The 13,733-nt window shown below is 60.9% G+C and overlaps 1 protein-coding gene and 1 long non-coding RNA gene across 2 annotated transcripts in view; one reads left to right on the top strand and one right to left on the bottom strand.

The window, feature by feature from the left end:
• Positions 1-370: 370 nt before the first annotated feature.
• LOC127036397 (5-aminolevulinate synthase, erythroid-specific, mitochondrial-like) lies at positions 371-12,083 on the top strand. Its single transcript, XM_050927247.1, is given in 11 exon segments — positions 371-487; positions 1,592-1,783; positions 1,937-2,098; positions 7,769-7,976; positions 8,387-8,571; positions 8,851-9,030; positions 9,495-9,659; positions 10,401-10,669; positions 11,054-11,216; positions 11,809-11,864; positions 11,866-12,083. Coding segments are annotated over 10 exon segments (1,671 nt in total). The 5' UTR covers positions 371-487; positions 1,592-1,608; the 3' UTR covers positions 11,974-12,083.
• Positions 11,536-13,733, bottom strand: part of LOC127036486 (uncharacterized) — an 11,585-nt gene continuing 9,387 nt past the window's right edge. The window contains exon 3 of the long non-coding RNA XR_007770136.1: positions 11,536-11,688. This is a non-coding gene — a long non-coding RNA (uncharacterized LOC127036486). The remainder of the gene's footprint in view (positions 11,689-13,733) is intronic.

The following is a 13,733-nucleotide window of genomic DNA, read 5'->3' as shown; positions in this document are numbered from 1 at the left end:
TGGGTTCTCTCCCCGGCTCTGGGAGGGGAGTGGGGGCTGGTGGTTAGAGCAGGGAGGGCTGGGAGCCAGGACTCCTGGGTTCTCTCCCTGGCTCTGGAGGGCAGTGCGGTCTAGTGGGGAGGAGGGCTAGGAACCAGGTCTCCTTGTATTTCTGACTGGAAAGTGATTAGTTCTGACCTGGCCTGTGTGTCTAAAATGAGTTTGCTGGATCTCAGCCCCATTCCTCCCAATGAGGGCGACTTTGGGGGCCGGGGGCAGGGCCGGGGTGCTGGGATATAGAATCCAGGTATCCGGGGCTCAGCCTCTGTGGGGCCTGTCGCTCCCCCCGAGCTGCAATATGGTCCCTTCCCTTGGCCTTATAGAGCCTGTCCTTATCTGTGGGCCTGGGCGGCTCCGTTATGGGGTGGGGCTGGCGAGAGGGGGCCCAGACAGCCTCTCAGGAGGTGTCAGTCAGTGCTGGTTGTTCGTCCTCAGTGCAGGACAACAGGTAACGGGGGGGTCATCTGGCATCTGGGGGGAATCAGGTTCAGTGGGGGGATGATGGGGTGGTTAGGGAGGACTGGGGGCTGCTGGGGGGGAAAAATGGAGGACTCAGCTGGGGGGGCGGTTAAGGGGAAGGGGCAGCTGAGGAGGGCATGCTTTGGGGGGATGCAATGAAGGCTGGAGGGGTTCGGGGGGGTCTGCTGGGGCGCCAGACAGCCTTTGGATGTCAGCAGCCCAGAGACACCATACCTCAGCCCCATGGCTTCACCCCTCGAGCATGTTAGGGGGCCCTGCCCCTCGAGGGGGCACCGGCTCTGGTCTGGCCCCATGGCAACGGTGGGGGGGCTGGCTCATGGTGGGGCAGGGAACAGGGCCTGGGCGATGCTGCCCCCATAAAATCCCCTGGGCATTCGGGGCGTCATTCTTCTAGGGCCTCCCCTCTGGCCCCCATCCATCTGTTGCCTCCACACCACAAGCCCACCCATCCCCCACAGCTGCGATGGGTGGGGCCACCCCATGGCTCTTATCAGCCTCCAACAGACACGGCGCCACCCTGCTCCGGGGTGTCCGAATGTCACACAACCTCGCACTCGGTCCATAAAGACCAACGGGATGAGGGACGGAGATGGGTCCCGTCCACCCGCCTGCGCCCACCCTCCAATCCCGCTCGGTGGATGATCCCCTCTCCACCTGTCCCCTCTGGGATGGGAGTGGGGATCATACATTCAGGAGGCGTCTCCATGGGGGGACTCGGGGGGCTGGTCTGCTGGAAGGTGTCGATTTCTGCCCACCTGGATCTGTCAGCAGACAGGTGCTTATCGGTGTGGCTGTACTGAGCCAAGGTGTCCCCCCCCTTCCCATTTTCAGATTTGCCCCTTGTCAGAGAAAATCCAGGAGGGGCAAATTTGGCCAATAGACAAATCACATGCTTCAGGGCTCCCCAGGGTCAGGAAGGAGGTTCTCCACCACCGCCGTTTTCCTCCAGGCACAACTGGCCAGCTGTATCTGCATCTTCCCCCATCCCCTGAAGAGCTGGGGGGGCTGGCATGCTGCGGGACGGGGGTCCCGGACTCCTGAGTTCCTCACGCCCATTCTCTCTCCCGGGCAGCACCACAATCCGGCACGATGGCTTCCTTCCTCCAGCGCTGCCCCTTCCTGACCCGGGACCCCAGCATCTTCTTGCTCAAAGCTCGCCCCCTGCTGGTGAGCAGCGCCCAGCGATGTCCCATCATGGTGGCCCGGACCCTGATGGGCTCCTCCCCAGACCCGCAGAGGGGGACGGACAACCCCATCCCACTTGGTAAGCAGTGGTGAGGCTGGGAGCCAGGACTCCTGAGTTCTCTCCCCGGCTCTGGGAGTGGAGTGGTGTCTAGTGGTTAGAGCGGGGGTGGAGGAGGAGCTGGGAGCCAGGACTCCTGGGTTCCATCCCCTTGGCTTGGCTCTCTCTCCCCAGCAGCAGGATCTGTCCCCCGGGAGTCGGAGACCCCAGAAACAGCCTCCAGCCCTTCCCAGACCCACTGCCCCTTCATGGAGTTGGAGGTGCGGGACGGACGGAGCCGGATTGTTCAGCGCGCTGGGCCAGAGGTGCAGGAGGATGTGAAGGTCTACAAGGCAGGTGAGGACTGCTCTGACCTCATCGGAGAACCCAGGAGTCCTGGCTCCCAGACCCCCCTGCTCTAACCTCCAGACCCCACTCCCCTCCCAGAGCCGGGGAGAGAACCCAGGAGTCCTGGCTCCCAGACCCCCGTACTCTAACCCAGTAGCCCCCACTCCCCTCTCAGAGCTGGGAGAGAACCCAGGAGTCCTGGCTCCCAGCCCCCCTGCTCTAACCCACTCACCCCCCATCTGTGTGCCCCTCCAGACCCCCTCAGCTCTCTGCTCCTCGAGGTCCAGTCCAGCCTCCGAAAGAAATTCCTGGGCCGTGACGGGCCGGGGCCTGACGCCCGGCTCCTCCCCACCCACCTGCTCCAGGACAATCTGCCAGGTGAGGTCTGACGCTGGGTGACAAACTCAGAGAATCTCAGGATCAGAAGGGACCTCGAGAGATTCTAGTCCAGCCCCCTGCTCATGGGATAAAAAGGAAGGTCCTTTCATAGACTGAGAACTGGTTAAAAGACAGGGAACAAAGGGTAGGAATTAATGGTAAATTCTCAGAATGGAGAGGGGTAACTAGTGGTGTTCCCCAAGGGTCAGTCCTAGGACCAATCCTATTCAATTTATTCATAAATGATCTGGAGAAAGGGGTGAACAGGGGTGAAAAGTGACGTGGCATCTTGCATCTGAAGAAGTGGGTATTCACCCACGAAAGCTCATGCTCCAAAACATCTGTTAGTCTATAAGGTGCCACAGGATTCTTTGCTGCTTTTAGTGACGTGGCAGATGATACTAAACTACTCAAGATAGTTAAGACCAAAGCAGATTGTGAAGAACTTCAAAAAGATCTCCCAAAACTAAGTGATTGAGCAACAAAATGGCAAATGAAATTTAATGTGGATAAATGTAAAGTAATGCACACTGGAAAAAAATAACCCCAACTATACATACAATATGATGGAGGCTAATTTAGCTACAACGAGTCAGGAAAAAGATCTTGGCATCATCGTGGATAGTTCTCTGAAGATGTCCATGCAGTGCGCAGCGGTGGTCAAAAAAGCAAACAGGATGTTAGGAATCATTAAAAAGGGGATAGAGAATAAGAGGGAGAATCTCTCACTGCCCTTCTATAAATCCGTGGGACGCCCACATCTCGAATACTGTGTACAGATGTGGTCTCCTCACCTCAAAAAAGGTCTGCTGGCACTAGAAAAGGTTCAGAAAAGGGCAACTAAAATGATTAGGGGTTTGGAACGGGTCCATATGAGGAAAGATTACAGAGGTTAGGACTCTCCAGCTTGGAAAAGAGGAGCCGAAGGGGGGATATGATAGAGGTCTATAAAATCATGAGTGATGTGGAGAAAGTGAATAAGGAAAAGTTATTTACTTGTTCCCATAATACAAGAACTAGGGGTCACCACATGAAATTAATAGGCAGCAGGTTTAAAACAAATCAAAGAAAGTTCTTCCTCACGCAGCGCACAGCCTGTGAAACTCCTTGCCTGAGGAGGTTGTGAAGGCCGGGACTATAACAGGGTTTAAAAGAGAACTGGATACATTCATGGAGGTTAAGTCCATAAATGGCTAGTAACCAGGCTGGGTAAGGAACGGTGTCCCAGGCCTCTGTTCGTCAGAGGATGAAGATGGATGGCAGGAGAGAGATCACTGGATCATTACCTGTTGGGTTCACTCCCTCTGGGGCACCTGGCATTGGCCACTGTTGGTAGACAGATACTGGGCTAGATGGACCTTTGGTCTGACTTGGTACAGCCGTTCTTATGTTCTTACATTCCTGCTCAAAGCAGGACCAACCCCACCTAAATCATCCCAGCCAGGGCTGTGTCAAGCCGGGCCTTAAAAACCTCTAAGGAAGGAGATTCCACCACCTCCCTAGGGAACCCATTCCAGTGCTTCACCACCCTCTGTTATACAGACAAAACTACACAGGAGCTTTTCAGGGGACAAGACAAAGATGCCACATTTATTATGATAACAACTTGATTTATGACCAGTAACTAATATCTTAATCCTTATACACACACATTATACCCAATACCTACACACAGACACACAGACACACACACACACTATACCTAATACCTACACACAGCCACACACATATTATACCTATACACACACACATTATACCTACACACACACACACACACTATACCTAATACCTACACACACACACACACACACATTATACCTAATACCTATACACACACACACTATACCTAATACCTACACACACACACATATTATACCTCATACCTACGTGCACACACACACACACACATTCACACACACATCCATCAGATGTTCTGCAGCTGCTGCATAGTCCTGGACATAGCCTGAGTTCGTGGCTTGATTTCCCAGCTTGGGTTCGTAGCTTGTGGCGGTAACTGGCCAGGACGGCCGGGCACAAGGATGAGCTGAGTCTCTGTTGGGCCTGCACCAATGCCCTTCCATGTTGGCAGCAGAATGTTACACCCTAAAGTCTCCCATCTCACCCATCCTTTTTGTGGGCTTTAGTCTGAATCCAGAGTCTATAGGTCTTGCTGTGTCACTGCCTCTGGGTTTGGTGATTGATCGCCATCAATTGCAGGCCTGACTGTCAGCCTGGGACCTGGCTTTGATCTTCCTTCTGTTGTAGCTTTTTTGTTTAGGGTGGACTCTGCTTACTTTGTTAGGGCTCTTGTCTGCAGCTTCAGCTGGTGGGGTGTGAACTCTGTTTCATCAGGACAGGCTGGGGCTGGAGGTTGAGTCCATCGTCCATCCACACCTCAGTCACACATCTAACCTAAACTAATGAGAGTGCAGCAGGGTTTGCAAAAAGGAGGGTTGGAGGAAGCTTTTATGAAATGGAATGAGTATTTTAAAATGGGGTTTGGATTCCAATATGGCAAACAGTGAACAGAAGTTACAGTGTAGGTGAATGGTGAGCAGTGAACAGAAGTTACAGTGTAGGCACGTGTAGTGAATGGTGAACAGAAGTTACAATGTAGGCACGTGTAGTGAATGGTGAGCAGTGAACAGAAGTTACAATGTAGGCACGTGTAGTGAATGGTGAACAGAAGTTACAATGTAGGCACGTGTAGTGAATGGTGAGCAGTGAACAGAAGTTACAATGTAGGCACGTGTAGTGAATGGTGAACAGAAGTTACAATGTAGGCACGTGTAGTGAATGGTGAGCAGTGAACAGAAGTTACAATGTAGGCACGTGTAGTGAATGGTGAACAGTGAACAGAAGTTACAATGTAGGCACGTGTAGTGAATGGTGAGCAGTGAACAGAAGTTACAATGTAGGCACGTGTAGTGAATGGTGAACAGAAGTTACAATGTAGGCACGTGTAGTGAATGGTGAGTAGTGAACAGAAGTTACAGTGTCGGCACGTGTAGCGAATGGTGAACAGAAGTTACAATGTAGGCACATGTAGCGAATGGTGAACAGAAGTTACAATAGTGAAACAGTGCCAGTCTCAGTGATTTAAGCAGGACTTGGACTGCTAGTGAAACGTACAAGGGCAGCTGACTGAACAGCTCCGGCTCTTAGCCAGCATCTCCACTGTCAATTAGCCAGGTCTTGGGGGAACCGGTTCCATGAACGAACCTTGTTTCATTCCTAAAACTTTGCTTATGAAGTTACATGACTAAAGTGAACAGTTAAAAACAATTTCATTCACCAGTTCTAACCCTCCTTGTGAAATAGTGTTTCCTACTATCCAACCTACACCTCCCCCATTGCTCCTTGTTCTGTCATCTGCCACCACTGAGAACAGCCGAGCTCCAGCCTCTCTGGAACCCCCCTTCAGGTAGTTGAAAGCAGCTATCAAATCTCCCCTCATTCTTCATAGACACTCCACAGTGCAGAAGTGACACCACCACCCCCATAGTGCAGGCCAGAGAACGTCCCCCCTGCCAAATAATTCCTGGAGCGGATCCCTTCGGAAAAACCAGCCCAGCTTGACTGTGAGCCCGATAAAGGTTTAGGGACACCCAGAGCATGGGGTTGCCTCCAGCCCATCCTGGCTACCAGCCATTGCTGGGTCTCGCCTCCAGGAACTGCTCTGAACCCACGTATAGTTCTGGCCTTCACAACATCCTGCAGCAGGGAGTGCCGCAGGTTGGCCGTGTGCCGCGTGAAGACCTCTGGCTTTCTGTCTGCATGAAACCTGCCACCTCTTGATTTCGTGGGGGGCCCCTGGTCCTTGTGTTATGGGAAGGGGTGAATGACGCCCCCTGGTTCCCTCTCTCTGCACCAGTCCCAAGTTCAGAGCCCGTGCTCGCCTCCTGCCTCCGGTGACTCTTTTCCGAGCTGAACTTTCAGTCTCTCCTGCGGTGGCTCCTCCAGCCCCTGGATCTGTTTCCTGGCCTGTCTCTGCACCATTCCCAATTGGAACAGAGCTCATGGGAGCCGGGGATATTCCCTAGCTGATTACCCGGCCCGGTCCTAGACGCCAGGGTCGCTTGTGGGAGTGGGACCCGTGGATTCAGGGCCCCCCCCTCCACTGCTCTGTGCTCCCCCTCACCCCGCTGCTATGCACTCCCCCGCTCTGTGCCCCTCCACCCCACTGCTCTGTGCCACCCCTGCTCTGCGCCCCCCCTCGCGCCACTACTATGCACCCCCCTGCTCTGCGGGCCCCCATCACCCCACTGCTCTGTGCCAACCCTGCTCTGTGCCCTCCCGCTCTGTGCCTCCCTGCTCTGCGCCCCCCTCTCTCCTCACTGCTCTGAAGGGGGGGAACCACTGTGTCTGGGGGGGAAGCGAGGGAGGGAACCCCTGTGTCTGGCGGGGAAGCGAGGGGGGAACTGCTGTGTCTGGGGGGGAAGCGAGGGGGGAACCGCTGTGTTTGCTGGGGAAGCGAGGGGTGAACCGCTGTGTCTGGGGGGGAAGCGAGGGAGGAACCCCTGTGTCTGGGGGGGAAGCGAGGGGGGAACCCCCTGTGTCTGGGGGGAAGTGAGGGGGAACCCATGTGTCGGGGGGGAAGGGAGGGGGGAACTGCTGTGTCTGGGGGGGAAGCGAGGGAGGGAACCCCCTGTGTCTGGGGGGGAAGTGAGGGAGGAACCGCTGTGTCTTGGGGGGAAGCGAGGGAGGGAACCCCTGTGTCTGGGGGAAGCGATTGAGGGAACCCTGTGTCTGGGGGGGAAGTGAGGGGGAACCCATGTGTCTGGGGGGGAAGCGAGGGGGGAACTACTGTGTCTGGGGGGGAAGCGAGGGAGGGAACCCCTGTGTCTGGGGGGGAAGTGAGGGGGGAACCGCTGTGTCTGGGGGGGAAGCGAGGGAGGGAACCCCTGTGTCTGGGGGGGAAGTGAGGGGGGAACCGCTGTGTCTGGGGGGGAAGTGAGGGGGGAACCCCTGTGTCTGGGGGGGAAGCGAGGGAGGGAACCCCTGTGTCTGGGGGGGGAGCGAGGGGGGGAACCGCTGTGTCTGGGGAGGAAGGGAGGGGGGAACCCTGTGTCTGGGGGGGAAGCGAGGGGGGAACCGCTGTGTCTGGGGGGGAAGGGAGGGGGGAACCCTGTGTCTGGGGGGGAAGTGAGGGGGGAACCCCTGTGTCTGGGGGGGGAAGCGAGGGGGGAACCGCTGTGTCTGGGGGGGGAGGGAGGGGGGAACCCTGTGTCTGGGGGGGAAGCGAGGGGGGAACCGCTGTGTCTGGGGGGTCTGTCTCCGACTCTGTCTGTCCCCCACCAGGATCCGGAGCTTTCTCCTATGATACCTTCCTGGAGGGGCGGCTGGAGGCCAAGCGCCGGGATCACACCTATCGCGTCTTCAAGACAGTGACGCGCCGGGCGGATGCCTTCCCCTTCGCCCGGGAGGCCGCGGGCCCCGAGGTCTCGGTCTGGTGCAGCAATGACTACCTGGCCATGAGCCGCCACCCACGGGTGCTGCAGGCTGCCATGTGAGAGGGTGCCCCTCACTCCCGACCTGCAGCCCCTGCCAGCCCGGCCCTGGGCTCCCCACAACAGCCCTGCTGGTGCCCCTCACTCCCGACACGGAGCCCCTGCTAGCCCAGCCCTGGGCTCCCCCCAGCCCTGCCGGTGCCCCTCACAACTGACCCGCAGCCCCTGCTAGCCCAGCCCTGGGCTCCCCCCAGCCCTGCCGGTGCCCCTCACTCCCCATCTGCAGCCCCTTCTAGCCCGGCCCTGGGCTCCCCCACAAGGCCCTGCCTGTGCCCCTCACTCCTGACACGCAGCCCCCTGCCCCCGCCCCAGCCCTGGGCTCCCCGCCTGGCTCTGCCAATGTCCCTTACTCCCGACCCACAGCCCCTGCTAGCCCAGCCCTGTGTGCTGACCTCTCTCTCTCCTCTAGGGACGCCCTGCAGCACCATGGCTTGGGGGCCGGGGGCACCAGGAACATCTCGGGCACCAGCCAGTACCATGTGGACCTGGAGCGGGAGCTGGCCCAGCTCCATCGCAAAGACGCCGCCTTGTTGTTCTCCTCCTGCTACGTTGCCAACGACTCCACCCTCTTCACCCTCGCCAGGATGATGCCAGGTACCCGGACGCCTGGGTTCTCTCCCTGGCTTTGGGAGTGGAGTGGGGGCTAGTGGTTAGAGCAGGAGGCTGGGAGCCAGGACTCCTGGGTTCTCTACCCAGCTCTCGGAGGGCAGTGGAGGCTAGTGGTTAGTGCAGGGGGGGGGCGGAACCAGGACTTCTGGGTTCTTGCCCCAGCTCTGGGAGGGGAGTCGGGGCTGGGAGTTAGAGCGGGGGGACTGGGAGCCCGGACGCCTGGGTTCTAGTCACAGCACTAACACCCCCCCGCCCCGCTCCCAGGCTGTGAGATCTTCTCAGACGCGGGGAATCACGCCTCCATGATCCAGGGGATCCGCAACAGCGGGGTCCCCAAACACGTCTTCCGGCACAACGACCCCCAGCACCTGGCCCAGCTGCTGAGCCGCAGCCCCCCTGGCATCCCCAAGATTGTGGCCTTCGAGACTGTGCACTCCATGGACGGTAGGGTCCCGTCCTCCTCCCTGCAGCCCACCGACCCCCCCCAGCCCCCTTTGCTACATCCCAGGGTCCCCCCGCCCTGCCCCCCAGGGTCCCACCCTCCCCCTGCATCCCAGGGATCCCCTCGCCCTGCTCCGCCCCCCAGGTCCCACCCTCCCCTCCCATCCCATCCCAGGGACCCCTCCGCCCCTCCCTCCAGGACCCCCCCACCCTGCCCCCACATCCCAGGGACCCCCCCACCTCGCCCCCCAGGGATCCCCCTGCCCTGCCCCTCAGGGTGGCACCCTCCCCCTTCATCCCAGGGACCCCTCCTGCCCTGCCCCCAAGGGTCCTAGGGACCCACCCTTGCCCCCCTAGGGTCCCACCCTACCCCCGCATCCCAGGGCCCCCCCCCTGCATCCCAGAACCCCTGTGCCCTGCCCCTGTGTCCCAGGGACCCCCCACAGCTGCTCCCTCTCCCCTCGCAGGTGGGATCTGCCCCCTGGAGGAGCTGTGTGACGTGGCCCATGAGCACGGCGCCCTCACCTTCGTGGACGAAGTTCACGCCGTGGGGCTGTACGGCGCCCGTGGGGCTGGCATCGCGGAGCGTGACGGGGTGCTGGGCAAGGTCGACATTGTCTCCGGCACCTTGGGTGAGTCGGGGGGGGAGGCACCCTAGGGCGGGGGATGCTGGGGGGCAGGAGACTGAGCAGGGGCCTAGTCAGGGGGCATCTCCCTGGCACCAGGGGGCGCTGTGCTGTGGGCCGGGGGGCTCTCTCCAGCAGGTGGGGGCTGGGCAGTAGGGGGCGCTGTACTGTGGGGCGGGGAGCTCTCCCAGCAGGCCCGGCCCCGGCACCAGGGGGCGCTGTGCTGTGGGGCGGGGGGCTCTCCCAGCGGGCCCGGCCCCGGCGCCAGGGGGCGCTGTGCTGTGGATTGGGGGGATCTCCCAGCGGGCCCGGCCCCGGCGCCAGGGGGCGCTGTGCTGTGGGGCGGGGGGATCTCCCAGCGGGCCTGGCCCCGGCGCCAGGGGGCGCTGTGCTGTGGATTGGGGGGATCTCCCAGCGGGCCCGGCCCCGGCACCAGGGGGCGCTGTGCTGTGGGGCGGGGGGCTCTCCCAGCGGGCCCGGCCCCGGCGCCAGGGGGCGCTGTGCTGTGGGGCGGGGGGCTCTCCCAGCGGGCCCGGCCCCGGCGCCAGGGGGCGCTGTGCTGTGGGGCGGGGGGCTCTCCCAGCAGGCCCGGCCCCGGCGCCAGGGGGCGCTGTGCTGTGGGGCGGGGGGCTCTCCCAGCAGGCCTGGCCCCGGCGCCAGGGGGCGCTGTGCTGTGGGGCGGGGGGCTCTCCCAGCGGGCCTGGCCCCGGCGCCAGGGGCACTGTCTCACCCTGCTCTCTCCCCCAGGGAAGGCCTTCGGCTGCGTTGGGGGGTACATCGCCAGCACGGCGGCCCTGGTGGACACGGTTCGCTCCTACGCGGCTGGCTTCATCTTCACCACCTCGCTGCCCCCCCCGGTGCTGGCCGGCGCCCTGGCCTCGCTGCGGGTGCTGGCTGGGCCCGAGGGCCGGGGGCTGCGCCGGGCCCACCAGCGCAACGTCAAGCACATGCGGCAGCTGCTGATGGACGCGGGGCTGCCCCTTGTCAGGTGCCCCAGCCACATCATCCCCATCCGGGTACGGCCGGACGCCTGGGTCCTCGGGGCGGGGGGCTTGAGCAGGGGGAGCTGGGAGCCAGGATTCCTGGGTTCTCTTCCGGCTCTGGGAGGGCAGTGGGGCCTGGTGGTTAGAGCAGGGAGGCTGGGAGCCAGGACTCCTGGGTTCTCTCCCGGCTCTGGGAGGGCAGTGGGGCCTGGTGGTTAGAGCAGGGAGGCTGGGAGCCAGGACTCCTGGGTTCTCTCCCGGCTCTGGGAGGGCAGTGGTGCCTGGTGGTTAGAGCAGGGGGGCTGGGAGCCAGGACCCCAGGAGGAGAGCGGGGAGGTGTATGTGGTGTGGAGGCGGGAGTGGGTATTTCCCAGACTCCTGGGTCCCACCCTTGTCTCTCCGATTGTCCCCCTGCAGGTGGGCGACGCGGCCTTGAACTCCCGGCTCTGTGACCTTCTCCTGTCCCAGCACAACATCTACGTCCAAGCCATCAACTACCCCACGGTGCCCCGGGGCGAGGAGCTGCTGCGCCTGGCGCCCTCCCCCCACCACACGCCCCCCATGATGGACTACTTCGTGGGTGAGGGCAGCGGGCTGGGGGGAGGGGACGGGCCATCTGGAGCTGGGGGGGGTAAATGGGAGCGAGGTGAGGGCTGGGCAGGGGCACTTGGGGGGGGAGTCAGGGAAGGATGAAGATCCCAGGGGGAGGGGATATTGGGGCAGTGGAGGGGGCTGGGGACAGAGGTCAGGGGTTACACGCCAGTCCCCCTCCCACACACTCACAGCTGGTGCAGTGAGGGGCTGGCAGGGTACCTGGGTGGGGGCAGTCGGTGAAGGATGAAGATCCCAGGGGGAGGGGAGATTGGGGCAGCGGGGGGAGGCTGGGAGGGTACCTGGGGGGGGCAGTCGGTGAAGGATGAAGATCCCAGGGGGAGGGGAGATTGGGGCAGCGGGGGGAGGCTGGCAGGGTACCTGGGGGGGGGCAGTCGGTGAAGGATGAAGATCCCAGGGGGAGGGGAGATTGGGGCAGCGGGGGGAGGCTGGGAGGGTACCTGGGTGGGGGCAGTCGGTGAAGGATGAAGATCCCAGGGGGAGGGGAGATTGGGGCAGCGGAGGGAGGCTGGCAGGGTACCTGGGGGGGCACAGAGGTCTCATCCCATCTCCCCCCCCAGAGCGCCTGGTGCAGGGCTGGCAGGATGTGGGGCTCCCCCTGCAGCCCCCCCGCGTCCTCCGCCTGCCATTTCTGCCAGCGGCCCCTGCACTTCGCCCTCATGAGCGAGTGGGAGCGGGATTCCTTCGGCAGCCTGGGGGCCCAGTGCGTCACCAGCAGTGCCTGAGCCCGGGATGGACGGCCCCCCCCGGCGTGGGACGGACACCCCCCCCGCTGCACGGGGCAGACCCTCCGGCGTGACCTGACAAGGGCTCTAAATAAAACCCACTCAGCTTGTGTCCTGTGTCCCCTGACTGCGTGGAAACCCAGGGGTCCGGGCACCTATCCCCCCACTGCTCCCCTCCCAGAGCTGGGGGAGAACCCAGGAATCCTGGCTCCCAACCCTCCCTGTGCTGTAACCCACTGAATCCTGGGCCAGGTTTTCCCCTGCCATGTGGGCCCCTGGGCTCCCTGCCTGGTTGGTGGGGGGGGCTGGCCCTAGGGGCCCCATGTGGCGGGGGGGGAGATAATCACAGTTGCACTTGGCTGTAGGGCAGCCCCACGGTGCTCTGGGGGGGTTGTGCCCATCTTGTGCCCTCACTGCAGCCCACCTGCTCCAGAGGGGCTGGACCTCCCACCTGCCCTCCCGCCTATTCCAGACCCAGGCTCCCCCCCCCGCCCACCAAGGTTTCAGGAACTCACTGTATCAGCCCCCCATGAACCCCCATCTGCAGCTGGGGCCCTTGGCAGCGGGGCTGGGGGGGTCCCAAGATGCTGCGGCCTTTTGTTTCTGGAGGGGATGGGGGTTGGCGGTTTTACATGCTGCACTCCCTGAAATTACGGTTCCTTTGTTCCCGGTCCCTGGTGTCCCATGGGGGGGGCTCCTGCCTCCCGATTTCCCCTTTTAGTGTCGAGTCACAGAGGAAAGGGGGGGTTGTCGTGACCCCTCCACTGGTACCTCACTTGACTCCCCCAAATCAGAGCATCCTTCTCCTCCGCAGCAAAGGGGGCTCTCGGGGGGGGGTGGTTCCTGCCACCCACCCCCCGTGGGAAAAAACTTTGTAACACGTTTTTTTAGGCGAAGAACAAAAGGCCAAGGGGGGGTCGTTACAATGGGGGGGCTCCCTGCTCAGGGAGGGGGGGCACCAGGCAGGGTTTAAATGACATTGGAGTATTTAGCCCACTGGGTCCTTTATGTGGGGGGAACTTGTGCGCCCCCCCTTCCACCCTCCCAGCAGGCATCGCACGGGGGGGGCTGTTAAACCCGCTTTGTGGGGGCTACAGACTCATGAACCCGCAGGTGGCCAAAGTGGGAATGGCAGCCCCCCTCCCCCCGCCACGGTCATTTGCAGTTCGCTGCCCCCCCCCCGTGCCCCGAGAGACCCCCCCCGCGCTGTCCTCGTAGCTACAGACATTTTTGAATAAAAGTTTGGGGTGTTTCCTGCGGGGGGGGGATGTAACTGTGCAGGGCCGTCCTTAGGCATAGGCAACATAGGCAGCTGCGTAGGGCACCTGAAAATTTGGGGCACCACTGGGTCTTAGTGTCCACCGCCTGTTTTCCTATCCCTGTTTTGACCCTTCCTGCAGGCTCCCACAGATGGCTGCTCTACCCTGGCGAGTCTTCCTTGGGAGGGAATCTGGTAGTTAAAAATGAAAAAACCTCCAGCCTGCCTGACCTATTAGCACAACATTGAAACTGTTAAAGAGACATTCAAGGGGTAATAAGGCCATTTAACAGGCATCTGCCAACCCCAAGGTATATACTGACAGATTTCAGAGTGGTAGTCCTGTTAGTCTGTATCAGCAAAAACAAGGACGAGTCCTTGTGTCACCTCAGAGACTAACAAATTATTTGGGCATAAGCTTTTGTGGACTAGAACCCATTTCATCAGATGTCCACGAAAGCTTATGCCCAAATAAATTTTTATACTGTCAGTTTCTGACTTT

The sequence above is a fragment of the Gopherus flavomarginatus genome, chromosome 18 (genome assembly GCF_025201925.1).
Source record: "Gopherus flavomarginatus isolate rGopFla2 chromosome 18, rGopFla2.mat.asm, whole genome shotgun sequence".
Lineage (NCBI taxonomy): Eukaryota > Metazoa > Chordata > Testudines > Testudinidae > Gopherus > Gopherus flavomarginatus.
The sequence above is the reverse complement of the archived record's forward strand: the minus strand, read 5'-3'. Positions and strand labels throughout refer to the sequence as shown.